Here is a 27,317-nt window from a genome sequence, read left to right on the forward strand (position 1 = left end):
CTGAGAAGGATGTGTCCGTGAATGACGTTCTGTTGCCGGGCGCTGAGGAAGTTAAGACTATACTTTCAGGGATCATTTCTATAGTTCTTGACTTGAGAAATGTTTTTCCAAAGTGTTTGGTCTCGCTATCCACGATGATGAGTCGTGATACCCCCTTTTGAGCGTGAAGCGGGCAAGAAATAATGATTTATTTCATACGTTTCTTGTCATTGATGACCGTTCTTTACTCCTCTTCGGGAGTATTGAGGGAGGGGGTATGATCAGAGTGGTAGTTTATTACTGTTCAAAGAAATTAATATTGGTGTCGCCAAATTTGCTTTCATAAAGAAGTACTGTCATAATTTCATGAAGCACCATCATCATGTATGTGATGTATTTATAAAAACAAGAGACTCCGGAAGACAGACGTATGTCGTGTCATTGTAAACTAGTATTCATTGTTTTTTATTTTGCCAGTCAGGCGTTAAATGTCCGTCACAAGTATTTATATTCCTTCAGTTCAATTTACAATGTGATTGAATGGCGGTGCCGGTTTTTAAACTGAACAGCTAGACTGGATTTGTATATTTGTGAATCTGTACTTGTTTTCTGCTAAGTTCATTTTTCTAATTACTTTGATGTTTTTAAGTGTGCATAATATCCTTCTTCCTAGATCAAATGTCATTATATAACATCAATACAGCAGTCAACATTTGAAGTGGAACAAAACTACACTTATACCAGTATACTACATATATATATATACTACACTTATAAGTTTTTAATACAATTTTTAACTTTAACTTTGAAGAAACGTTATATGTATGTGTGTGTGTGTGTGTGTGTGTGTGTGTGTGTGTGTGTGTGTGTGTGTGTATTTTAGAAAATTAGAATATAATGGAAAAGTAAATATCACAAGACATTTCACTTAAAATCCACACAACCGTTGTCGCAAAGGATTGTGGGTTATCTCTAATAGAATAACAAAATGTATTTATATATATATATATTATTTTTGACTTTACATTTTGCTGAGGGTATCACTTACTTTATTGTACATACCATGTTTTATATTGCAGTTCATGCATGTTCTGACTCCACCTAGTGGTTGACCACAATCTTGTTTTTTGTCTGTTTTTTGTACCTGTCTTTATAAAAAACTGAAAATCTTAATAAACAATGTTTTAAAAAAAAACAAAAAAAAAACTTGCATGGCATAAGTGTAGTTTTGATCCACTTCAAATGTTGACTGCTGTATTGATGTTATATAATGACATTTGATCTAGGAAGAAGGATGATGACTTAAAAACATCTAAGTAGTTAAAATAAATGTAACTGAGCTTAGCAGAAAACGTACAAAAAAGTACAGATTCACAAATATACAAATCCAGTTAGCTGTTCAGTTTAAAAACTGGAACCACCATTAAATCACATTGTAAATTGAACTGAAGGAATATAAATATTTGTGACAGACATTTTAACGCCTGACAGGCAAAATAAAAAACAATTAATACTAGTTTACAATGACACATGAAAGTATATACGTGTTCCACAGTCTCTTTTTTTTTTTATAAATACCTAATTTACATGATGATGATGGTGCTTCATGAAATTATGACAGTACTTCTTTATGAAAGTAAAACTTCCGGTAGCACTAGTATTAATTTCTTTGAACAGTAATAAACTACCACTCTGATCATACCCCCTCCCTCAATACTCCAAAGAGGAGTAAAGAACGGTCATCAATGACAAGAAACGTATGAAATGAATCATTATTTCTTGCCCGCTTCACGCTCAAAAGGGGGTATCACGACTCATCATCGTGGATAGCGAGACCAAACACTTTAGAAAAACATTTCTCAAGTCAAGAACTATAGAAATGATCCCTGAAAGTATAGTCTTAACTTCCTCAGCGCCCGGCAACAGAACGTCATTCACGGTAACATCTTTCTCAGTAACGGTGCAATTCTGTTGACGAGTGGGCCCAAAACGGCAAGTTAATATACATTAAAAAATAAAAAACAAACTAATAATTTTGTCTCGGTCTGAACGGTAACGAAGCAAATAAATTACATTTTGTTACTCTATTAGAGATAACCCACAATCCTTTGCGACAACTGTTGCGTGGATTTTAAAGTTAAACGTCTTTATTATTAGTTTTAAAATATGTATAAGCCTTAGCACTGATCTCCATGAAAATAATATTTTAACTGATGAATGATAGCAATTATTAGGTGGCAGGAATAATAGTTATTTTAGGTTTACATGCCTTCTACGCGCTTACACGGTGCGCCGTTTTTCATATTCCTGACAGCAGGCTGGTAAACAAAAGGTTCCGCTTGCCAGCAGTCAAAGGTAGTCGACTAAAGCCCCATTTGCACGGGAATTAAAATCATCTGCGGACCTGCGATAATTTGTAATAATCACAGAGGACGTCTGTGATTTTAATCCCGTCCAAAGCGCCATGTCTGTGATTTGTAAAGTAAAAAAAAAACTACAAGGAGGGAAACATGTCCGTATTTCCCAGGCTGGGTTTGATAATAATGACTCATGAGATAATAATCTCGTCCTTTTCTGTCTCGTAATTGTGGCAATTGTGGGACATAGTGTGATATTATATTACGAATTCTGCCTATATCCACCACATACAATATAGTGATTTGATATTCTTTGATGAAAGACATTCATAAATGACACACAGACAACTATGATGTCCCAAGAAGGACCAAAGGTATATTTAGTCTAGTGCAAACTAGTTTTTTCATTGTAGATAACAGCAATTAATCACCGGAAAACACGTTCTTTTTTAGAGCCAGCTTAATGATCCAGGATGCCCAGAATACACCAGAATACACCAGTATTCAGCAGCAGTCTAGTAGTGCAACACACGGGGGCAGTATTTTGAACCAGTTTTTGAACCAATTTCTGTTTTTTATCGGACCTGAAGCGGGTAAAGAAAATGGGTCCATCAATCTTGCATCAATATTGTTCCCATAAAGGACTGAATCCCCTTGAACTGTGCTTTATAAATACACTTTTCTTTCCTTGACTGTAAAACGCTGACCATTGAACAAACAACTGCTTGTTTCGAGAAAATGTGATAATGTATGTCTTATTTGGTCTCAAAATATGTATTTAAAATTCATAAACCTTTAGCTAAAAGAAATAATGAAAAAAAAAACATGAAATCAATTAACGCCACGCTTGTTGCAGCGTTATTACTGTACTGTCTGGGGCTAATATCAACCCCAGATTAGTCGTAAAACTGTGTAACTTGTGTCTTTACCATCGACAGGCTTAGAAAAACTTACCGGATATAGACGTGGGTTTATGATTATATGTCCTTGAAACATCAAAAATCAGGTTGGCACGAAAGTTCAGCCGGTGAGGAGCCCATGACGTTGCGCATGCGCAATGAAAGCTCGGACTTGGCAAGTATTCATAAAATAGTTTATTCATGCACGAAAATTCATTCACCACATCCAATCATCACACAAATGCGAGATTATTGCAAATATTTTTATATATAATTAACTTAGATCCAGCATAATTCACAAGACGTTAAACATTTTCATGTGAAAGAAACAACACAGAATTCAAATAATCAATGCATGTTGCAAAGTTACTTTGCTACTAACAGCAACACAATGTGGAATTAATTTATCTAGACGTCCGGGTTTCTAAGTGACAGTTCCTTACAATGAAACAGGAAATAGTTAAAAGGCACCCATCTCTGTAATACATGCAGCTATAAGCATAAAACTCGTCAAGACATAAGGGATTAAAATGATATATAAATGAAATATATATATATACACACACATGTATGTGTGTGTGTGTGTGTGAAAGTCATCCAAAATGCTTTGTAATAAGAAGTATTTTGAACTGTAGCAGCAGTGATTATGAACGTAAAACAAGCAGAAACATGTCATCAAAAAACTTTAAATGAAATAAGACTGAGGTGATCAAAATTGGACTAGGCATCATCAAAATACCTTCATTTAATAATATTAATTTAGTGCCATTCAATTTTTATTCTGCATTTTGTTACTAACTTCAATGTAACAATGTTTCTATAACAACACAGACTACTTATTATTTATTATTCTTGTGCTCTTTAAGCTGTTACAATTTATAGTCCAGCATTTGAAGTACAGGTCCGTAACAAATATTATCATTGGCTAATTAAAAATGACTTTTGATTGCTGGAAGTTCAATAATACCAAAAAGTTGTGTAATATAAATAAGTAAGGCTTTAAAATAATCAAGTAAATTACTCAATTAAGAAAAAAAAAAAACAGTAAATCTCTCATTTGTTGAAATGCTCATCCCCTGCATGACCATCACAGTTTTCATCCAGTGTGTCTTTGTCCAAATACATAATTTATCATATTTTGGATGACTAGCATCAGATCATGACGTATGATGGAGAAAAACAGGAACCAAAAGAGGAATGATTTTGCTTATAACCAGCATAGGGAGCCTCAGCCAGTGTGGTCATGCTTGTGATTTCTGTCTTGTGTGGAAGCTGACTCGAGATCTGCGCTTGAAAACACTTTGCTGCGCACTCAGATTGCTGACGAATTGAAGTCAGCAGTTAGTCAGATTTGACTCATCCTCTACGGCTTCTCCTTGTATCTCTTCAGTAGATGCTTTACTTGTTTTCTGGCCTCAGCGCGAACACAGCTGGAAAAGGAGGCATGAGCTTGGCGCTTCACCTAGTGAACACAAAACAAAAATAAATGCCGTTTAGTTCAGCAAGTTAACTTGAATCCATGAATCTTTGATTGTTTGGTTTTTGTGGTTTAGAGGAAAATTTGCAAAAACTGAGACTTTTCTTTTTGTTTGTGTGCTGGGAAAATGAGTAGTCAATCAGGTGGATGATTTTTTATCTGTCGTAAATGACAAGGTGTCAGGGTAAAAATGGCCAATTTAGTTCTAGGAGATATTTCCAATTCTGTGTTGGAAACATCCTTTCTTTTTTCAAGGTTGCGCTCCATGCAGAACCATCTCACCAAGGGGCACCAAGGCTCTGGAGAGTGCTATTGTTTTAAGAGCATTTTTTCTGTTTGTTTGGGATTTTTTTTTTCCACTCTTAAAGGGTTTACTCATATATTCAGCATAAGGCTTGATTGCCGGCATAATTTAGAAAAAAAAAGTTTTTTTTTTTTTTAAACAGTAAAATTGTGAGAGCTTCTTCTTAACATGTCAATGTGGAGTAAATGAACCGTTGTGGTTTTGACTGAAGCCATCCAGTCTTGAAATAATCAAAAAGGAAAACAGTTACTCATTCTGGATTATTAAAATGAAGAAATTCAGGAATCACAACTGAAACCCTGTATATTCAGATACATGATAAAGTGAAAATAAAAGATTTGCTTCCGCACAGGAAGTAGGAGCAGTTTGTATAATGAGTGTAAACTGTGAAAAACAAAATATGACATCACATGTGTCTCTGAAGGAAGGGGATATTGTGAGTCTAAAGGCGTTTTTAGATTGGATCCCACTATAATCACTGGATGATGAACGTGTGTTTAAGGCACGTTGGGTAATATAAACGCAAGGCGTGTTATTTGTCACCTCTGGCCTGAAGGCGAGTCGGGAGGCATTATCCACCAAACATAACATAACCTGTGTGGGCGTGTAGAATGACGTTGGATTTGACGCAGGATTTATACGCCATCAGACGGGTGTATTTTTCAAAACGAGGATGGATGAACATCGGCCTGAGTGTTTTTTGGAGTTTTGCTTCTAGCTTATGGCATCCTCGGCTCGGAGACTGAGTAGCTTGCGGATCTCCTCGTCTCCCCAGTTACTCATCTTGCAAATATAGATCCTACCTGTGATGTTCTGCTGCTGCAAATAATAAAACAATAAATAAATAAATAAAAATTCCCCGGTGGGTTGTACTCAGGTTACGTGATCAACAAATCCCTCCCACGACCGTCACCTTGCATTAGTTTGGTTTACATTAGACCTGACCTGCGGTTAAGACGAGCCTCGGAGAAGTTATTCGCAGGGCAGCTTGACACGCCACTCCGCGTTGGTCAATGTAAAAGGTGCACACGACAAGCTAGATCCACGTGTTTTTATCGCGGGGTATTCACCAATTGAAAATCAGGTGATGTAAACCTATTCAATTGATGGAGTTAATTGATAACAGGTAGTGACAGTCAATATGCTACTGATAACAGTGACATGCCAGATAAGTCAGTTAAGTCACCTTTACATACATTTAACTCATTTTCAAGAAATAAACTGAAACACTTAAGTTAATACAACTCATTTTTTGTTAACTGTCATGATACTTATCTGCTCGCCAGCTCTTTCTTCAGACAGGATTTAAAGGAGGTGGCTCGCTCCACCGCTTTATAGCCCTAAGATGTCAGTAGATCGTCATCAAGACAGAAGGAAAAAAAGAGTCAGACATAGGAAGCAGGAAAAATGGAAACAAAGAGAGAAAAAAATACATATGCAAGAAAATTAATTGACATTGGTAAGAAGGAGAGGGGTTAAAAAGGAATTCCAGTATTCAGGCGGGAGAGGAAGAAAGAAAGAAATGGAAGAAAAGGGAACATTGTTAAAAAGCCAAGACTGTAAGGCCAAGATAGTATAGAAAAAAAGTCCATCAAACATTGACATAATACTAGTTTTACTGTCATGCTGTGGGTGCAGGTTTTTTTGCCAAGAGCCCAAATGCCTCTAAAATCAAAAGGGCTCTAAACTGTGGTAAAGTATCAAACACACCACCAGAGGGCAGTGTGGTATGGGTGATAACGCTACTGTAGGCTAATGACTTGGTCCAGCTCCAGTATGCTTAGGAATTTACATTAAATCAATGCAATGATTAACCAATAAAGTATTTTGGTCAATGTTTGTAAATAATTGTTGATTCTGTCATTTAAAAAGCTTAGCATCTTCTAAACTACCGATCTTTCTTTTTTCTGTCTTTTTCTAACAGAAGCTTTGAATACTTTTTTGAATATCCGAAAGGATGAAATACAATAGTTAAAAAATAATTTTATTTGGTAACATAACTGCAGCTAAAGAAAAGCTTTAGCTGCAATAAACTCCTTTTATGGAAATATATGGATATTTTGGAAGAGCAATAAAGATGGCAGCTTTGTCTAAATTAAGTTTTTTCCAAAATGTGTCAACCCATGACACAAAATGCAGCACATGCAATAGAATGTGAGAGGGTTTCACTTAGTGATGAAAACTCAAACTGTTTTCAGCACTTGACTATAATGCAAACAGATGTTTGTGTAATACTATGTCTCAGCATTTGCACTGACAACATTTATTTGCATATTGCTTTACATGCGTCAGGCTTAACATGAGGCATAGTTGCAAGACAGTTATTCCTTTAATCTGATAGTGACTAATACTCTGGCTCAGGTCTCAGGCACTAAATCCAAATGACAAAACTGTGTATATTTCTCAAAAGAACATCAATAAAATATCACTTTGTTTCCATTCCCTTTTGTTGAAGCTGTCATTTAATTTGTATTAAATGAAAAAGTGTTATCTGGAGTTATCTGGGCCAGAAACCATTTTTCTTTTCTCACCCTGGCTCCCCTGTGCAGCCGGTCCTTCATGATCCCGATAAACTCCTTGTAGGACAGCTGGTCATCATGATCCACATCAAAGATCTTGAAGATGGTGTGCACAAGGTGACGTGTCAGCTTAAGTCCTGTGGCCACATACACTGCTCTTCCAAACTCATCTAGTAAGAAAGAAAATAATTATAATAATTGATCATTTTGATTAACTGCACTAAGCCAGAAGATGTTATTTTCAGCATTTCCAGCTCCAGCTTTGACTAGTTTTGAACTACCTTGTCCAATAGAACGAGAAGCAAAGTTGTACATCTGCATGGCAATGGCAAAGTCTTCAAGGTTGTTGAGGAACTGGAAGAATGATCTGAACTCATCAAAGGTGATCCCCTGAAACATGGAGACAGACACACGTCGAGTGAAGCAGACCAGAACATGAAAAAAGGAATAGAAGCAGTGAAGAATATGGTATCCTCTGGAGAAAGAAGCTTAAAAATGAGAATAATGAGTGATTCAGGCTGCTGCAGTGTTTTAGTTCACCAAAGGGGCCGCATGTGCATACAACATTCCCTATGGGACATCTTTCCTATTGTCTGAGAATACAACGAAAAACAAACACTGATGCTATTGATCAGTTATCAAGAGTTTCCATGAAGTAGCTGCATTAATGACACAAGGCGGAGCTCATGACAGCTTTGCATGCATGGTTTAACAAAACAGCAACTTACTTGCAGAGTTGCATCTCGTTTGAAGTAAGCTAAAAAAAAAACTTAGCTGGCAACGCAGATGATGTGTGACTCTATAACTGTAGATGTAATGAAAAAGCCAGACCTGAGCATTATTTCTTCTATATTCAGTAATTATATATCCCATTAAGTAAAATGAATGAACGAAGCCCATGAGAGTAAACCTCGGGATTATCAAGGTTGTGCTTTAAACCACATGCTCTTGGCTGTGAATTCATTTCAAACCTGCAAGACACAGACTACTAATTAAATGATTCCAAATAAAACATCTGCAACTTTTAGCAAAAATGCACTTTGTTGGGTTTACGTGAGCAAATATGGGTGAAGACAGAAACAATGATGAAAAACTGGCAGATTGAAACTGAAGGTTGTGCATTTCATGAGGCGTAGACAAACCTCCTGCTTCTTCCACAGCATGAAAAGAGAGGAGGGACAGAAATAGAGTTGGACTGCATACGGACGTAAGGCTCATATGCCAAGTATACCTAGCTGGCTTACACAGCTTGACAGATAGGTACGTGAGCACATACATACAGAGAAAAACATTCACATGTAGCTGGAAGTGCAGTCAAATGTGTGTGGGGTTGTGTGGTTGTGTGGTTGTGTTGAGGTTAAGTGAAGCTCTGGAGCACTGAAGTGTGGAGAGCGACAGTAGCCTCAGGCAGCAACAACAGTGGGAAACTGCAGGTGCTCTAGATGGCTGGGAGGCAGGAGCACCAAAGAGGAAGGAAAAAGACACTTAACAGATGGGCAAAAATTAGGAACCGTATTAAAGGGAGCATATTATGCTTGTCCTTGTTTTCTAATTTATCTACAATGTTATAACTGAATCATCTTCTCACACATGACCGGCGGCTCATACAAAGAGGTTTATGTTTTTTATAGCAGAGCCTGTTTATGAAATGCGCAAGACAAGACAAGAGTTGTGAAGCCTCACAGATCTTAGGTTGTGAGAACTTCTCGAGATCGCCGGTTCTGTTTTACGTAAGATAGAGAAGAATTTCTTCATAAGGTCACGATCTCTCAGCAGTGTGCATTCATATCCAGTCCATCTGCCACCAGCACGGGTGGGGGTGGTGGCAGAGTGGAGTGTATTGTGGTGAGCTATGGGGAGATTAGCATTGCATTGGTATGTGTGTTTTATCCATCCATCCATAAATATATATTTTTTAATATAAGGCAGACTATCCTGACTTTATAGTGTCATTACCATTAAGTAATGGCAGGGGGAATACTGCACTCTGAGGATCTTATGTGTTTTAGAGCTAGGCGCGCCAGCTGGTACATTTTGTATCTTTATCAGATTGCTAATAAAAAAGCATGTTTTGGTGAGTGGAAAAGTTTAAATTTTTCAGTTTCCCTTAAAGGGGACCTATTATGAAAAACACGTTTTTTCTAGTTTTAACATATATAAAGTGGTCTCCCCTCACCCTGCCAGCACAGGGGAGACAAAATACCATGAATTTCTGCAAGGTCTCTAACCCCCGCCGGCCAGAGTCCCCCAGTGTCACGTGTTTTTTTTTGAGCCGATTAAAATCTGCTCCCGTCGTGACGTCACGACGGGACCGGCTGAAATTCCGCTGGTCGGTCCCCGGGAGTCCCTGCTACCAGTCCAGGCCGGTTCCTGCGGTCCCGGCCGGTCGGAACCGGTCAGATTCCCCCGTTTAAGCCGCAGTGATGCGCGCTGCTCCAGCAGCGCTGCTCCCGGGCGCCCGCCGTGGCTAGGGGGCCAGCGTTCAGCATCCGCCGGGTAGATCCGGCTTAAATAGTGCATAAATGTTATTTATATACAACTCATATTTTATTTTTTTAACAATAAAGTTTCCATTTGTGAAAATTCAGTGTTGTGATAATTTACAGGCTCGGGCTGCTCTGGCGGAGCGAGGTTTATGCTCCTCCCCTGCTACCCGTCATTCAGGGAGCCAATCAGCACAGAGCCTCATTATCATACCCCCCCCTTCCCTAAAAATGAGGCGCAGAAAAAGAGGTTAGAAGCGGTAAAACTAGTGACAGGGCCCACAGGCTGGATTTATGATTTATGTAGAAAAAACAAGCTTTAGATTGTTTTTAAGACATTCAAGGCCTGTTTAAAATATACATTAAATGCCATAATAGGTCACCTTTAATATCCAGTAACTATAGCAAAAAATATACTATTACATTTCCTAGGCCAGTACCAGACGAGCACTAACCTACTTGCTTATCTGAAACACTTCACAATTAACCGGATCACTAACAAGACTTAGTATGAAGAAGGATTTGCAGATAGACTACGTCTGAAAGTCCATGCAGCTTCAGTGCTAAAAGGACGAAAACTCTGAAGTCCAAGCAGTAAGCAAAAGTGTTTGAAATGTGTATGATTTGTAAATAATCACAATATGCATGAATATATGCACATATTTTAGTATAGCTGTTATGTTAGCTGTTATGGCATGAGATTTGGTACATCTGAGCTGATTTTGGTTTGGATTTTTATACTGTCAGTGGCAGACAAAGCATAAAAGAGATCATTCTCATGTCTAAGAATGCTTCAAAAGTTGTCAATTAATAAAAAGTTAATGGGGGCGAAAGTTCTTTGAGCAAATACATTTGTGTATTGAGCGAGCGACCAAAAGGGTCCATTTGATTCTTGCTGCACCAAACCTTGGAGTTTCTCACCGAAGGGACAGGCTGTGTGCCATTATATGCCCCTTCCCCTTACTGAGCCTTGCTGGTGGCAGAATCATCTCATTTTCAAGAAGCTTTGGTCTTTGTCTGAAATAATTAAGATCTCCTGATAATTATATTGGGTGCAGAGCTGCTCTAAAGGTACCACATTAAAATCAGATGGCTGAAAATGACCATCGTATGGCCACTTTTATATTACTATCCCCATAATCTTTGCCACATCAAGATCTATGTGCACATACGCGCGATACCTTTTCATCAGGAATGCAGTGGCGGACATTCTCCAGGTAGGCATTGATGTTCTCCACATTGGTGAAGCGCAGCAAGATTTTGGCAAAGTCTTCCTCACTGATGGTGGTCATCCCTTTTGAGTAGGTCAGAAACTCTATTTCCAATACCTCTGTCTGGATGTTATCCATAAATCTGAGTGGCAGAAAGGAGTAAGATGTTAAGGAGGAAAGAAAAATAGCACACGGTCAATATTGCAATTTGCAGTACCTGTAAAAGTCATCAAAGGTAAGCTCTGCCTTTCCTTTCTTTCCAAAGAAATGGACCAGCAACGTGGTGTCAATTGTTATGTTCTCATCTGATCGCTATCAAAGATGGAGGAATGAGAGAGACTGTCAGCAATGCATTGATAAAAAGCTGAAACACTGTAGTTGGAGGAGAAACTGTGGTCAGGACGAGTCCAATGCTGATCCAACATGGCCACGGCTGTGCCAAGCTAGCAGGAAGCAGGATTCTGTGCAACAACAAAATGTCAATGAAAGTTATCGGTTCAGTCAGCAGCCACCATGACACCAAACATTACCAGTCTAGGCCGCAAAATTGTGTCATAACAATTTTTATAAGTCAAATTGTATCCAGATATAAACATTTTTAAAAGAGAGAGAGAAAGTTTTGCATCTATTTCAGTTATAACAGCCAGGATAGGGATGGGCGGTATGGACTAAAAAATGTATCACGATCATTTCTGGCATTTATCCCGAAAACGATAAAAATGACGATAAAAAAATACCAATTCAACTCCACCTTTAACTATAAATCTATCTCGCTCTCAGATCCGCCATGTTTGTTACACAAAAACGTCATGAACGGGAATTTATCCTTCTTTCTTTCTTTCTTTCTTTCTTTCTGGCTCATTTCTTTCTTTCTTTCTTTCTTTCTTTCTTTCTTTCTTTCTTTCTTTCTTTCTTTCTTTCTTTCTTTCTTTCTTTCTTTCTTTCTTTCTTTCTTTCTTTCTTTCTTTCTTTCTTTCTTTCAGGCTCATCTCATTTCCTTCCTTCCTTCCTTCCTTCCTTCCTTCCTTCCTTCCTTCCTTCCTTCCTTCCTTCCTTCCTTCCTTCCTTCCTTCCTTCCTTCCTTCCTTCCTTCCTTCCTTCCTTCCTTCCTTCCTTCCTTCCTCCCTTCCTTCCTTCGGCGTCGATTTAACGCAGAACCGTAAATCAGTTTTACACAAAAACGTCATCAACGGGAATTTATCGTTTTTACCGCGAGATGACAAATTCTTATAGTGGGGAATTTTTTGGACGGTTTATCGTGAACTGTAAAATATCGCCCATTCCTAAGCCAGGATCATCATCCTGATTGACATTTGGAACAAAAGCAAGATAATCAGTTTAGAAGTGGGAACCAAATCGTATGCAGTCTAGACTGGTGAGGACTTTTTCTACAGCAGAATGAAGTACAGACTGATAGACTGGTGAACAGAAGACGAGTTCTCACGTAGCATCCCAAATAAAGATACAGAGACACAATGAAAAACAAAGTCATGCCTACATTAATAGTGTCGGCAGAAAAGTACACATGAACAATGTCAACACATTGAAACGGTTGAAGAGACTTGCAGAAGTACGACTGAGAGCGGCAATAATGCATAATGTTAATGTGAAGCTGCCAAACACATGGACACGTTAAAGCCACCACGTTACATGCATATCTCTGCAAATGCCACACTGAGACACTTATACACAACATCACAAACGCATCACATCACAGACAGCAGCACTAAACAAAACCCAAAGAAGCACAGATGCAGAAAATCTTTGAGCCAATTCCACCTTTTTCCGTCAACTGATGAGAATCTTGGCTGTCACCTTTGTAGCTTTGATGGTATTTCCCTCCCTTTTTTCTCTATTTTGTCCCCTCACCTCTCTCAAGTGTTTGGAGTGTGCGCTCACTCAGTGATCCTGATTGTTTGAAACTGATCCAGTGGGCTTTAGGCTGTAACTTCTGTTTACTCAGCCTGTAATCTGCTGCTGAACTCTTCTTTAATCCCTTTTAACAACAAGGTGACGTCGGCCATTTTTTAGCCCTCGAAAAAAAAAGAGCCCCAGTATAATGTTCATTATTTGTTTATGCTTGCTGACCTGTACGTACCTCAGAAAAAGGTGACTCCACTTTTAGCATCAGGACAAATAGGGAGAACTTCGAAAGCCTATCTTTTTTTTTCACTGCCTGCCATGCCCCACCTAGCCAATCCCAGTATCAAATCTGTAGCCATGCTGAGAAGTATGCAGACATCAGATTGACTTAAATCTCATGTCACTCTAAGGAGAAGGAGCATCAATGCCATTTCCATCATCATCATCATCATGATAAATATCATCAACACCACAATGCCATTCATGGTTCTACCTCCAGGGTAAAATCCTAAAGTCCAATGTGGGACACAAGGAAAATGTCAGACAAGATGACAGATTTATATGAGGAAAACAAGTCAACACGCAGCCTTTGTTGTGCTTGTTTGGTGTGACAAAGTGTGTAATCATAAGACATAAATGACCAAATGACTGAGCGGAAAGGATAGAGAATAGATAGTGAAAAGATAGAGAAAAATAGTGATGTGGTTAAAACATGTCTGTTGAATGCTAGAACACTTTCTAATGTGATCAGGACAACTGCTTAGAAAGTGAAATGAAAATGTCCCACTAAATATTTTCTACGACTGATTCTGTTTTTCGGTATAAAGTACCTCCCAGTCAACACATCTAGAAGCCCTTCCTGGGTCTAGCTCTGCCAGAGGGTTTTCCCTGTTCTTCCTTCCCACAGTCACCGGGTGCTTTTTCAGGACGGGGAATTGTATCAGAGAAAGGTTTTGATGCAATCTCTTGTGATTTGGCGCTATATAAATAAAGCTGAATAGAACTGAGCTGAATACCCCAGACTATCGGTGCAGATTATCAACCGTGTTGCTATGTAGTAGATGAATGTACTGACCAGATTCCAAACATGGCCTTTAGTTACCTCTGTAACTGATGTAGATTCATTTATCAAAGGAAAGTTTTATACATTTACCGACTTCCTAACATTGGGCATGTTTCTAATGAACTTTGTGGCTCAATCCGTCTGTTTTTGTGTAGAGACAACAGATGACTTCTAGTGTTACAGACTAATCATGTCAGTGTCTTGTTTTCCTCTGTCTCACTGGAGGGTCTTTTCATTTAAGCCTCTGATTATGGGCAAGGAGCAACAAAATTATTTTCTTCTTTTATCTTTAAACTGACGCATTCCTGTTGTCTTTATGACACATGAGTTGTTCAGACAACTAGACAGCATCCAGGTGGCAAGTCTCTATCTCTCTTCCCTCGTGTGGATACCCTCTCATTCTGTGTCTAGTTTCAGACTTGTACAGTATATTTTGTTCTTAAAATAAGAAATCTGTATACCTTTATGATTATATGTGTGATGAAGGAGTTTATGATAGCTTTCGTTTTATTAGCTTGTCTGGAGAGATTTACAGTTTTGTGCATTAAAAATGATCAGGACATGTTTTTTATAATATTGGATATATGTGACATCTCATATAAAGGTGGCATAGCCTCATTTTGGGGGCACAATCTTATTCTGTGAGTTATATTAATATCAAGGCGGGCTAACAAGAGCATTCACCGGGTCAAATCATTTAAGAGAACTAGCTGGGTATTACTTTGGATGATGGATCTATTAAGGTAAACACTTTTGTATATTCATCTTAACTGAGGTACTTCACTCATTAGGTCTAACGTATGCTTTTATTATTACTACAACTCGTTACTTGTTATTTATTGTACATATTTATTGTACTGAATTTATGCAATTTTATATAACGTGTTTTATTTCTAGCACTCCCCTCTCCCCTCTCCCCTCAAATTGCTTATGCTCTTTGTTCAGGCTGCATTTGTAAATAAGAATTTGTTCTTAAATTGCTTGCCTGGATAATAAAGGTTATATAAAAAAATAAATAGTTGGACCTTTAGCATATAGAATTTTTCCGTGGAAGAACTTCAATTGTAGGTCTTTGTTTCTGAAGTTTTTTCTTTTCCCCTTTTGTGAACTTATCATAACAAGTTTATCATTCCTGGAAGTCTGACAGCGATGATGTGGGCCAGTCATCCTCCTAACGACGTAATGTTACCACGGCTGTGAGGCACGAGCCAACACCTGGTGTATCCATGTGTCTATTTGTCCATCTGTGTGTGTGTTTGTGAGCTCCAACCGCCTTTGATCATGAAGCCGAAGGTAAAAACAGTAATTACTGATGTAAACGCTAAATGTTCTTCCTCGCCCTCCCTACGTGTGAGTAATGCTTTAGAGGAAGAGCTCATTGTCGGTCTTTAGTCAAGTCAGTCAGTCTGTCAGTCAGTCACACCTTCCAGCTGTAAAAACAGCCAACTCTTCTGTTCGTTTTCTACGTGCAACTCCACTTCCCACCCTCACTTTTTTTTTCTTTCCCTCCCTTATCGCTTCTTTGCTTTCTTCTCCTGTCCCTGTTCTGACTACTCTGATTTCCTTTCCCCTCATTCTACCCGTCAGTACCTCCTTCACCTGACAAACATAAAGGTGATTTGCTCTTTCTTATCCTCCCTCTCTCTCTGCCTGTCAATCAGTCCCTCCTTCTCCAGACAAAAGCAAAGAGGTATAATGGTGACTAATCTGTTGAGTAAACACATCTCTCTCTAAATACAACCCGCTTCTTTCTTTTCCCCTAAACGTACTTCCCAAACCTCTTTTCTTCTCACCCACTTTGTCCCTTAACATTTGTTCTGTCTGCTGACCTGTGTCACCCGTTTATTGACTCTCTCAGATCTCTTCCTATTTTGCTTCACCCCGCGGTTTTCCTGCTTATCATATCAAATTCTTATAGATGTGTTATTTGTAGGGTTGCAAAGGGGTGGAAAATTTCCGGTAAATTTCCGGAAACTTTCCGGAAACTTTCCATGGGAAGTTAAGCTGGGGAATTTTGGAAATATTCCAAATTGGAAACTTTCCATGGGAATTATGGGAATTTATGGGAATTATTGGGAATTTATGGGAATTAACTGGAAATTGGGGATAATTTAAACAAACTGTATCATATCCAAACATTAGCACCTAACTTACCAGCTAGCTAGCTACTGTGTTAATACATTTTTATTTAATATTTGCAAGTTAAACAATAATACCATTATAGATCAAATATATTTACCCCATAATATTATCAAAACTTACTTGACTTTATATAGTCCGCGGGCTCAAATGTGTGGCTTCAATAGTCTTGTGCTTTGAGCTCAAATGTGTGGCCTCCAGGCTTCAAGAAATCACCTGTGCATGTGATGGAGGAATGCACAGTGCATGAGGGGGTGTGGCCTCAATAGCCCTGCAGTAAGCTGTGTGCATGTGATGGAGGAATGCACAGTGCCTGTAGGGGGCGTGGCCTCAATAGCCCTGCAGTAAGCAATGTGCTGTGTGCATGTGATTGAGGAGTGTACTTGCATTAAATCTGGTTGTTTTAGCCAAGACTATGCTACAATATATTTCCCCAAACTATATTTAAGTTCCCTGTTAAGGGCCAACCTTCAATTCTGTAAATTTCTTATTTATTCCCGTTAATTCCCATATATTCCCGTTAATTCCCATATATTCCCGTTAATTCCCATGGAAAGTTTCCAACTTTGAAAATTCCCGGAATTTTGCAACCCTAGTTATTTGTAATTTTTGAATTTATACTTTTTTCCTGCATTTTTTTTTTCCTTTTTAGTTGATCGCTTCAGTTATATAGAATTTGAAAACGTCTGCAATTTTTATATTGCTCTTCATTTTCTTCATAAGCCCATCCCATGTGTCTGATTCGTCTGTTCTGTCCACCTTACATCCCGGCAGATGAAAGACTACTCGGTGTAACTACAAGGACAGGCCCATTACGCCGCTCTATCATTACCTCAGCCTTGGCTTCCGCTGCCACCGCACCACCCAACCTGTTATTTGTCAGCTAACCACTTAGCGCCAGGTTAGCTGTTACTTATCATTACAAGTCTTCATCCTAATTTTTTGTTGTCAGAGATTTGTTTTTCACAGATTTTAGCCACACTAATAATGTCAGTCCACCGCTTTGCTACAGACACAAATATCTCAATGGCTACGAGATTTAAAGGTAATCTTGATCCAGAAGATATAAATCCTGCTGGCTTTGGTGGCTGCCTGATCATTTCTGTAGCGCTTCTCTCTGAGGGCATTCTAGATCTTGTTCACCTCATTAAATCCTTTGATTTAAAAATAAAAAAGTGTCTTTAATGCAAATAACAAAATACTTATCATCTAAAATAGAACTATGATTACGAACATGGAAAAAAAAACACCTTTTAAGTCATGTTGGCACTAATTCAATTGTTTTTTTTTAGTTTTTTGTTGAGTTTTTTGCACATAGAAAAGATAAGGCAAGCAAGACAAACTGCTTGCTTCACATACCTTTGATTTTTTTTTTTTTTTTAAGTATTACAGTCAGTCCACACAAGCAGAGATGGAAGCATCATCATTTTGCCAAAATGTTTTGGTGTAGCAAACATTTTACTTAGATGAACATGACTATGAAGAATGTTTTCTCTTTTTTTGCCTCCGGTTTGGTTTTATTATGGTCTAGTAGCCACTTGACTAAAGCCATCTATAAAGTAGCAAATACTCCACATTCACATGATTCCATGAAACTTCGCTTATTGACTCCAAACAAGGTCATGGACGAATGGATACCATTTTATATCTACTTAAAAATGACATCTATCATCAAATGGCAACATGCTAACTTAGTATTTACCTCAGCAGTGTTGTCATGGAGTTTCTGGAGGGTTTGTTTTTCCTGTGTTGTGTTATTTATTATGTGTGTTTGTGTGTTTTTGTTTGTTTGTTATTTTTCTTCGTGGTTTGTTGTTGGCCCTGGTGCGTGTAATTGTGTATTTGCCCTGTTGGCTCCTTAATCTTATTTCTGCTTTCAGACTTCTTGAATTCTGTATGATTTAAGGTGGCTGTGCAGTACTGTAATAATAAGGTGATTTGTATGTGCTCCAAACTTCTCATCACTGTACCAACATATATTTGGTGTGAAGTGAGAATTATCTGACACCAAAGCTACACTTGCCACAACACAACACAGCACAAATACACAGACCAGGTACAGAGAGACCAGATGACTGATGGCAGGTGAGAAACAGAACAGGTCATTAGAAAACAGATATTATATTTCCCACTTTACAATTTTATCAGGGATCATGTCACACACTGAATCAATAATATGATCAAAATCAAATTATCAATAAGTCGGATCATATATAAATACATATTATTGAAAAATGTATATTATTTGCTAGTTGGGCATAATTTAATAACACAATGTGTTGTGTTACAATGAAAATGCGAATGAGAAGGCTCCAATTATTTGAAAATATTTTCTAATGTGTCAAGAAAAGACTGAATAAAAGATTCCCTGGACTGGATGTTTTGGGGCTCATTCAGACATTGGAGACCAGCGGTATCTACACTTTACTGGGAGATTCTGATTAATCTAAACTAATGTGATAGGGAGATTGTACACAAATACTGATATGGGACAATATTTCTAATTTCTAATAGGTGAGAGTGCATATTTGAACATGTAAGACAAATAAAAAAAAGGGTACAATGTAAGTCTACATGCATAGTAAACATCAAGCCAAACCAGAATGAAAATCAATTGTACCAAGGCTCTATTTTGTTTTATCATATTTAAAAAAGAATCAATTTCAACACTTCAGTTTCTCATTACAGCCCTCGTGGTCAGAGATTAAGGTCTCCAAGCTTGTGCATCAAGTAAAGCTTTTCATGCTAATACTTGTATTTATTCTGGGCAAGCTTGATGCAGCTAAATTACCCTGGACCTGTGTGGATGGGCAGAGTATATGTACATCTTAAATAAACAAAACTGAAGAACAGAGAAAGAATGAGGGAGTAGGAGTAGAGGGATAAAGGGTCAATTAGTTCATTGTACCTCCGCCAGGTCAGAAAAGAGGACTTGACTCGCGCCTCGCCTCAAAACGTCCCAGTAACTTCGAGCCACACACTCCTGACTGTCTTTTTTTAGCACCTAGGAGTGGTCAAGCAGGGCCAGTGTCAGTTCACCTCCAGTTCACCAAAAGTAGACGTGTAACATTTGCTTTCACCATCTTCATTAGAAATAAACATGATGAAAGAAACACATTTTCACATTTATATTCAAAGCACAAATACATGTGATTGTTCGTTACCAGTCACACACAAATTCGTTTGAAACACATGTCCCTACACATGAAACCCCACTATTTCTTCCTGATCAAGACTGCAAATAAGGCTGGACGTATTATCAGAAATTAAAACTGCATATTTAGATTGTCACTGTAAGCAGCCAAGAGGCAACGACTGATGCCAGAAGATAAACTCTTGCTTTTTATTGTACTGATTTACCTGATGCATGATATTTATGGTCAACAGCTACAGAGAAATCCAATGATACCGATGGGATTATGCATGAAGGATCTGCAATTAAACTACTACGTTAAAATCAACACACAAATTATTATTTCATTTTTTTGCTTTGTTTTTTCAAATATCAGTGTATTTGAGAGAATATTTGATTACTTTTAGAAAGTTTTGTCTACAGATATCACTACCTCCTGTCCCTATTATCAGCAAAAACCACTCAATATAAATCTGGACATCCATTTCGGTCATCTGTTGCAATCACTTCATACCGCTTTACAGCGCTGTCACACGTCAGCAACAGAAGAGAACTCCCGGATCTACATTGGACGTCATAGCAGAGAATACTTGAGAAAGAAATGACTGATCAGAAAAAAGTGACCAAATAAGAGACCAAACCAAAACAAATCTTGATCAGTGTTGCAAAAGCTTAACCTCCATGCCTATAGGGGGAAAGTACTTTCAATCTCTACAGGTATCCAACTTTTGCTCACTTTGCCTTTGTGACGAGTCAGCAATAAAAATGGACAAACCTTTGGCTAAAATCTCAATTAAAAAGCATGTAATCACTTTCTGGAAGAAAAAAAAACATGACTCCTACTAATAAGGCAAACCATTTCTAACTCATAACAAGAGAAAACAGCTGCTCCTGTTCGTACTCATTGTAGTTAAATGAAGCCTCAGTGGTGAGCGTCTGACCACCCACCTTGCCTTGTCTCTCCAGGGAAAATGCCTTGGCAGCCATTTCACTGTGACCCTGTACCGCTCTTAACTTCACAGTGACAATGCAGCTATCCATCAAACACTGACAGCCAACGTGCAAGGTGTGTGTGGTGTGTGTGTGTGTGTGGGTGTGTGTGAGGGAGAAAGAAGGAAATTAACAGACCAGAGAGAGTGCTCGGGAGCGTACAGGACTGAAAACTCGTTCCTGACATTTTCAATTCATTAGAAATGCTAAATCAGGAAGCCATCAGTGATAATTACCATAGCCATGGTAATTTTTTTTGAAACATTTTTTTGCGCATGGCGCACTTAGGCACCAAAACGTCCTCTATTTTATGTTAATCTTACTCTTTTTTATTATTATTTTAACAAATTCTTTTCAGCCATATATTTAAGGCTTCTTTTAAAGAACTTCCATTTTTCTTCAAGAAGAAACACTTAATAAAATTAAATAAAAAAAATAATTTTGAATGGCACAAATGATACATAATTGTTTATATTTTTTTTTTATGGTGAATGTTGTCAACCAATAAAAACAACTTAATGTTTGTAGCCAAGGCCTCCTTCAATTAACAAACCTTCCCCCAACAGGACACACACACAAACACACACACACGGACACACACACATTGTAAAACAGCAAAAGTCTTTAAATGGTCTAAAATGGGCCGCGTCTGATTGTGCTTAGAGCTCCGGAGACACTCAGGTCGTTCTAAATCATATCACTCTTTTTGTGAGAGTTCATCTCTGCTGACCCCTTAAATCTATTACTTTTTTCTGCCATTCATCTGTTCATTCACCGTCCCGCCTCCACCATCCCTCAATAAATCAATCAGCTGACCCGACAGATGGACACAAATTTTAAATCATTCTCTGTTGCTGTCAATTTACAACCATCTATTCAAGGAGCTCAGAGTCAGTGTTTAATGATAACAGAGGATGAGGTGGACTGGCTGAGCTTTAAAGCTTTTAAAGTGACCTGGTCAGTGGATGGTAGGGGCATTCAAACATTGCCATAGTTTATATCAACCACTGCTCAATACAAGAGATATCAAAATCTATAAATAAAATGTACATCGTATACTTTTATATGAACCTGTCAATTATACCACCCTGTATCTGCTCAGCAAAACCTTTTATGTGCTAATTCTTCACCACATGAGGAATTATTTCTGTCTCTTTGACATCTTTTCATGAGTTAATTACAACTTTTACACAAAACATGGAGCTAAAGAGCTGCCTTTGCAGGCATAAAGACTGGTAACAACAGGAAAGTAGAGGCTTGCCTCTGTCCTAAAGTGAGGTGGTGATGATGATTTGAACTGGCAGTGTAATTTAACTAATGAGCCTCTGAGTAGATTTGTATGCATTAATGACTCAAGAAATTATTATTAATTAATCTGTGCTTATTATCTTTAGTCTGAAATGCTTTACTTCTCTTATATTTAAGGCTTCTTTCCTTAAAAGGTTCACTCAGCTCTGATTGGTCAAAATTAGGAGGGAGAAAGGCAGATCAAACAACTTGGCCACTGCAAAGTGCAGCGCTGACTTGACATGATGCATGGGCTTCATGCCCAGCTCTTACAAGCGCTGCAGAACATAACCACTGTTTTTCCACTGTTTGGTGTGTTTCAACTTGACCTGACGCTACTCAACTCAACACTTCCCTACTTTGCCTCCCACTGCTGTATCTTGTCGACACTGGCAGGATCAGCTGTTTATTATCAGGGAACATGTTAAACCGTGTGAGACGGGAACAGGACGGCAAAAACCTGCCTGTGTGAGCAGGGTTATGATCACCAGTGTAATCTCACCTCACAAGGTGCAACTGTTATATTTGTTTATAGTGCAAAACCATAGCAACGAGGCTCTGACATAACCAAATTAAAAAAGTGACAGAACTTTAGGGCTTAAAATGTGGTGTTTTTTTTGTCACAGACCACAGCTTAGCGCTATCAGCTAGGTTAAAAGTGTCATGTATAATAATGTTCACGGCATTTGCATGCTCTGACATTTAACCACTTTCAAGATTTGAAATTGATATCTTACAATTTTTCCTTACTGCTAGTTCAACTTTGGAATAAACCGTTTGTTACATGTTCAGGAGTTAAGGCTGCATTGTGGTTATAATGTATTATGATCTGAGTTCAGAAAATAATATTTTTGGGCCGCATGAACACAGATCTCTATGCTGGGAGCCGATTCCAAATGTCTTTTCTCTCTTCAAATGACAAGAGTGTGACGGTGATTTGGGACGTCACTGTTGCAGAAAGGTTGTTGTTGCCCTCACAGATGAGAATGATCTCTATTTTCATGACCCATTTAGTCATGCCTCAGCTTTTAATCTGACTGATGTTGTACAATAACGGGTACCTGAATCCAGCTACACGTAACTATGGAAAAAAAAAAAAAGAGAGAGCAACGTTGAGTCCAACGGAAAAAGGCCAAAAATAACATGCTGTTAAAACCTAACAGGAACAAGATTGCAGCATTCAGGATGAGGTGACTCTCCTCTGGCTGCACTGGCTAGAAAACAGCCCTCTGACACACAAGTTTGCCCTGAAACTATCCAGGCTTCCTCGGACTGCATCATGTGTGATACGGTTTTTTTATTTTTTATTTTTTTTGTTTCCTGAAAACTTTAGCTCATTTATCTTGTGTGATTGCTTCTCATGGGTACACAATTCAATAACATTTTTGTTCAACAGTCACAGTACTGTCATTGTACTAGAAGCAAAAGTCTACATTTGTCATCGTTGATATGTATTTTTTTGCAACTTCCTGGAGAAATGACTTGATAGCACTCTAAAGTCTGTGGCTGCTATTGCAGACATTCCTGTGAGCTCAGGCAAACTGACTCAACCTATAAAAATGTGTTAGACACAGCCACGCATGAAGTCACCGACAGTTACACTGATGATCTAGATAGTTGCAGTCATATGATTACATTTGTAGGGCTCCAAACAAACCAATGCTCAGCTATTATGTCATTTTTGTTTTATCTTATAAACAACATGTAGACAGACAATAAAAGCCTCTTGAAGAGGTTGATTTTGCACTTGGCAACACTCTGTTTGCGTTGGTATTTACCAACAGGATGATACACAACAGTACGATTGTGCCTTGTTAATGAGAAACTCAGAGAAAGTGATATTTGTGCCTGGCTGTGCAACATAACAGTTTGCCTTTCCTCCCAAAATTACTACTGTAGATTGATTTACTAAGCTTTGTGTTCACAATTCATGACATACTGCATAATTACCAACTATGGATAAAAGTGCACCTTAAATGTTGTGCTTTATGAAGCTCGAACAGTTGCTCTAAGGAAGGCACATAGGTCTCACACCTTTAAAATGAACCACACAACACATTTCAAATATTTGAACTGAACAGGGAATCAGGTTTGTTACAACCAAAAACGTAATAATGGCCAATAACGTAATAACTGCCAATAATGTAATAATTTTGGCGATTTCAAATGTAATAAAGCCAATAGTGTAATAATGTGCCAATAATGTAATAAAACTTTTGAGTCAATAATGTAATAACTTTTTGCCGATAATGTAATAATTTTGTAATCATTTTTTAATACCAGGCCAATAACGTAATAACCAGCCAATAATGTAATGCCTTATTACATTATCGGCAAAAAGTTATTACGTTATTGGCTCAAAAGTTTTATTACATTATTGGCACATTATTACACTATTGGCCTTATTACATTTGAAATGGCCAAAATTATTACGTTATTGGCCATTATTACGTTTTTGGTTGTAACAAGGTTCATGTTTATACGAGAAGCGATGTAACAAAAAGTAAATAAATTAAATGAAAACAGTCTCAGTCTATGTCATTGGTAAATTGCAGGCTCCTGATTATGAACATATCAGTTCTAACCTGCCCTGTTTCTGCTGGTCAAATGAACTAGTTGAGCCTGCTTTGGTAAATTGGAGCTGGAGCTGGAGATTTCATAGATCAACCAGAAGTAGACATGACATTATTCTGGTAATCATGTGAATCTGCTCCTTGCTGGTGATGCTTTAAAGAGATGTCTTCATCCAGCCTACACCTACAAATAGACTTCATAAACTTGTGAGCTTTAAAGACCCTAATCCGATAGACCAGGGAATCTCAACTGGTGGCTCGGGACTCAAAAGTGGGTTATGGACCCATTTTCAGTGGGATTGCCTTAGGTAAAGTTGTATATTTTTCTCTCCTAGTCTTGTCATCAAGGTATCCCAAAGCCAGACCAGTTGAGAACCACTGCTAGACCGTGCAAGGCTTGTTCTTTCTCTATTGGCTGGCTGTTGGATACAATCTCTCATTTTGCCAACAGATACGACTGTGGAATTAACTCTCAAATAACACTTGACAGGAAAGGGAATGATTAATCTTTAAATTGTTTGATGATATTTTACAATACTTACAAATATGTAAATGTCCCAGTGATTCAGAAACTGTTGAAGGCAGTTCCAATCGTGCTAAAATGTCTGTCCAGCCTTACCACCATTTCATGTTCTCCTACGTGTTTTGCGATCCTGATATGTTTCCTACCTAAGCTGTGAGGCCCGTAGTAAACACACTGATGCACAGTTCTGTTGTTCATCATGTCACCAACTTCTTCATATATCTACAGAGCAGGACAAGAAACTCGGGTGTTATGGTTTAGGATACATACGCTGTTCATGGGGGCAACCTGATATCCATACAGCTGCATACTCTAACACACACAGAGAGAGATACGAGGAAGAGAAAGAAGAGTAGAGAGCATGCAGTCAGAAAGGAGGAGAGAAGTGGAAATACATATTAGTACATGCGACGAAACAAGATGCGTCATTTGCTACACATCCGCGAATACATTTAGGAACCTACACTTTGCATTACAACACTGTGCACTGCACTTCCCAGAGATATCGCAAGATGATGCATGACAGGGAGGCGTGTCAGTTGTATCTGTTGGTAGTCTTTCATGGGAAGCCAGGTCTGAATTGCTCCGGGGTCATGTTCTGGCTCTCTGGAAAGCACCTAGAGACAACTTATATTGTAATAGACGCTATAAAAATAGAATTGAATTCAATTGAATTTAATTTAATTTTAAGTGCTATGACTGTCAACCTTTTACAACACTGCTATAAGACTCAACTATAAGGATTAGTAAGATGTTGAGAGTATATACACATTTTAATAATAACTATGATGTATGTAAAATAGTAAAACCTTCATTTGAAGCTAAAAGCGTTGCTTGAGTTAAACAGTATACAAAAGATTCTGTGATAAACGTATATAAATCCACTTCTAATTTGTCAGAAGCATGAAAAGATTATGAAATGGCTGATACCTGCCTGCAGCTGCACACATGACTGGCACAAGCAGTGTAGTAATGCAAAGTGATCAATTGCTTGTAAATGTCAATCACAGACGTGCTTAGAAAGACACATTTTGAAAGCATATCAAATATATGACAAATACAAAGTAGGGATCACTGTAACGCTAACAACGGAGGAGTTACCACATTGTCAAAACCAGTATCCATGAGGCAGCATGCACTCAAAACTAGTCAGTCAAAACTAGTTTCATACTTGCTTATCTATGGATGACAACTAACTTGGGTGATGACGTGTCACTTTGAACACAACCACATGTACAGTTTGAAACAACTCATATCTTTAAAATGAGGTGTTGTGGCATCCCATCTCAGTTATAGTTTTTTTTAATGTTACAAAAAAGCAGCATTATCAGTCCATTAAGAATATTTTCTTTCCCGGTTATGAGGCAACCACATACACCTTTGTTCTCGGTTTTTTAAAAAGTCTATATATCTATCTTTCTTACCAACTGTGCTGACTTCTCAGCATCTCCTTTCCTTCCTCTCTTCTCATTTTTCTTCCTGAAGATCTCCTGAAGCTGCATTGATAGAAAGGATGAGAATCTCATTAAGAAATCAAAGTTATATCTTAAAGTGCTGTTGAAAGCCTCAACACTGACCTGCACAAACAATCTCCGAGTTCAAAAGCTCATTTGCGCTTTCATGCAAAGATTATGATGTAATTTGAGTCCCGGTCCTCTGGCAACATGATTAGTTTTGGTTTCCAAATGTGAATTAATCCTTTATTTTCACAGGTATTAAAGTAAAGATCCATACTGAATGCAAGTTTATGTCCTGTGGTGGTTTGTTTGCATGAACTTGCAGCACTAAATCAAACAGCAACAAACTCTTAGGGAAATCTGAAGACATTTTCAGTGCTGTAACCCAAAGACAGAAATTGTGATGGACAATGTGATTTATTTAAGTAAAATAATTCCCTTCACCTAATTTTTAATGCCACTGGTTTGGATAGTTTAGGGAATAAAGCCTCTACTGCCAAACACTGAACGTGGGGGACTTTCTTCAGTACAACACCTGCCTTCTCTCACAGGATTTAAAGCTGTTACCACTCCCTCCTGATGATGTGCCAACCCTCTCCCCTGAACTGCTACACGGATGCTCATCCCTTCCTGCCTGCAGCAGTGTTTTCAGTTGTAAACCTGTTCCACCCGAAAGAGAAAGTAGTGTGAATCCCTCAAGAAACCCACAAACCTGCAGCATTGGATAGCTCATCCAGAGAGCTAGAGAGCTCGGTCCTCTCCTCATATACAGAGGCTAGTCTGAGTCCTGGCCTGTGACCCTTTGCTGCATGTTATCCTCCTTTTCTCCGCCCTTTGTCCTGTCGCTACACACTTTCAATAAAGGTTGCCAGTGCCAAAACGGCATACCCTTCTGCAATGGCTCTTTAAAATGGCAATAATACTGACTGTTTCGAGGAGTCAAACCTTTTTCAATTTTGTAGCATAACTACGCAATGAGCAAAACATATTTGGCCATTTCTTTACTGACATATTCTCTATTGTAATTTCTCCATGGGTATTAATAAAGAATCATTCATTT

The 27,317-nt window shown here is 38.2% G+C and overlaps 1 protein-coding gene and 2 non-coding genes across 9 annotated transcripts in view; 1 reads left to right on the forward strand and 2 right to left on the reverse strand.

Annotated features, from left to right (window-relative positions):
• The first annotated feature begins 53 nt into the window (after positions 1-53).
• On the forward strand, positions 54-270 carry LOC133454561 (small nucleolar RNA U3). Its single transcript, XR_009783385.1, has one exon. It is a non-coding gene; the product is annotated as a small nucleolar RNA U3 (small nucleolar RNA).
• A 1,395-nt stretch (positions 271-1,665) lies between these two features.
• LOC133454556 (small nucleolar RNA U3) lies at positions 1,666-1,881 on the reverse strand. The gene has a single exon (XR_009783384.1). It is a non-coding gene; the product is annotated as a small nucleolar RNA U3 (small nucleolar RNA).
• A 1,561-nt stretch (positions 1,882-3,442) lies between these two features.
• Positions 3,443-27,317, reverse strand: part of micu3a (mitochondrial calcium uptake family, member 3a) — a 46,032-nt gene continuing 22,157 nt past the window's right edge. Inside the window, exons 7-15 of one of the 7 annotated variants that reach the window (XM_061721867.1) lie at positions 26,225-26,296; positions 25,071-25,112; positions 19,203-19,298; positions 11,447-11,541; positions 11,200-11,371; positions 7,817-7,925; positions 7,548-7,705; positions 6,292-6,356; positions 3,443-4,700 (exon numbers count right to left, since the gene is read on the reverse strand). In XM_061721867.1, the coding sequence (XP_061577851.1) occupies positions 4,694-4,700; positions 6,292-6,356; positions 7,548-7,705; positions 7,817-7,925; positions 11,200-11,371; positions 11,447-11,541; positions 19,203-19,298; positions 25,071-25,112; positions 26,225-26,296 (816 nt within the window). In that variant the 3' untranslated portion in view covers positions 3,443-4,693. Of the gene's footprint in view, positions 4,701-6,287; positions 6,357-7,547; positions 7,706-7,816; positions 7,926-11,199; positions 11,372-11,446; positions 11,542-19,202; positions 19,299-25,070; positions 25,113-26,224; positions 26,297-27,317 lie in introns of those variants that run through there. The other 6 variants (XM_061721859.1, XM_061721876.1, XM_061721883.1 and 3 more) reach the window with 6 other exon arrangements.

The sequence above is a fragment of the Cololabis saira genome, chromosome 1 (genome assembly GCF_033807715.1).
Source record: "Cololabis saira isolate AMF1-May2022 chromosome 1, fColSai1.1, whole genome shotgun sequence".
Lineage (NCBI taxonomy): Eukaryota > Metazoa > Chordata > Actinopteri > Beloniformes > Belonidae > Cololabis > Cololabis saira.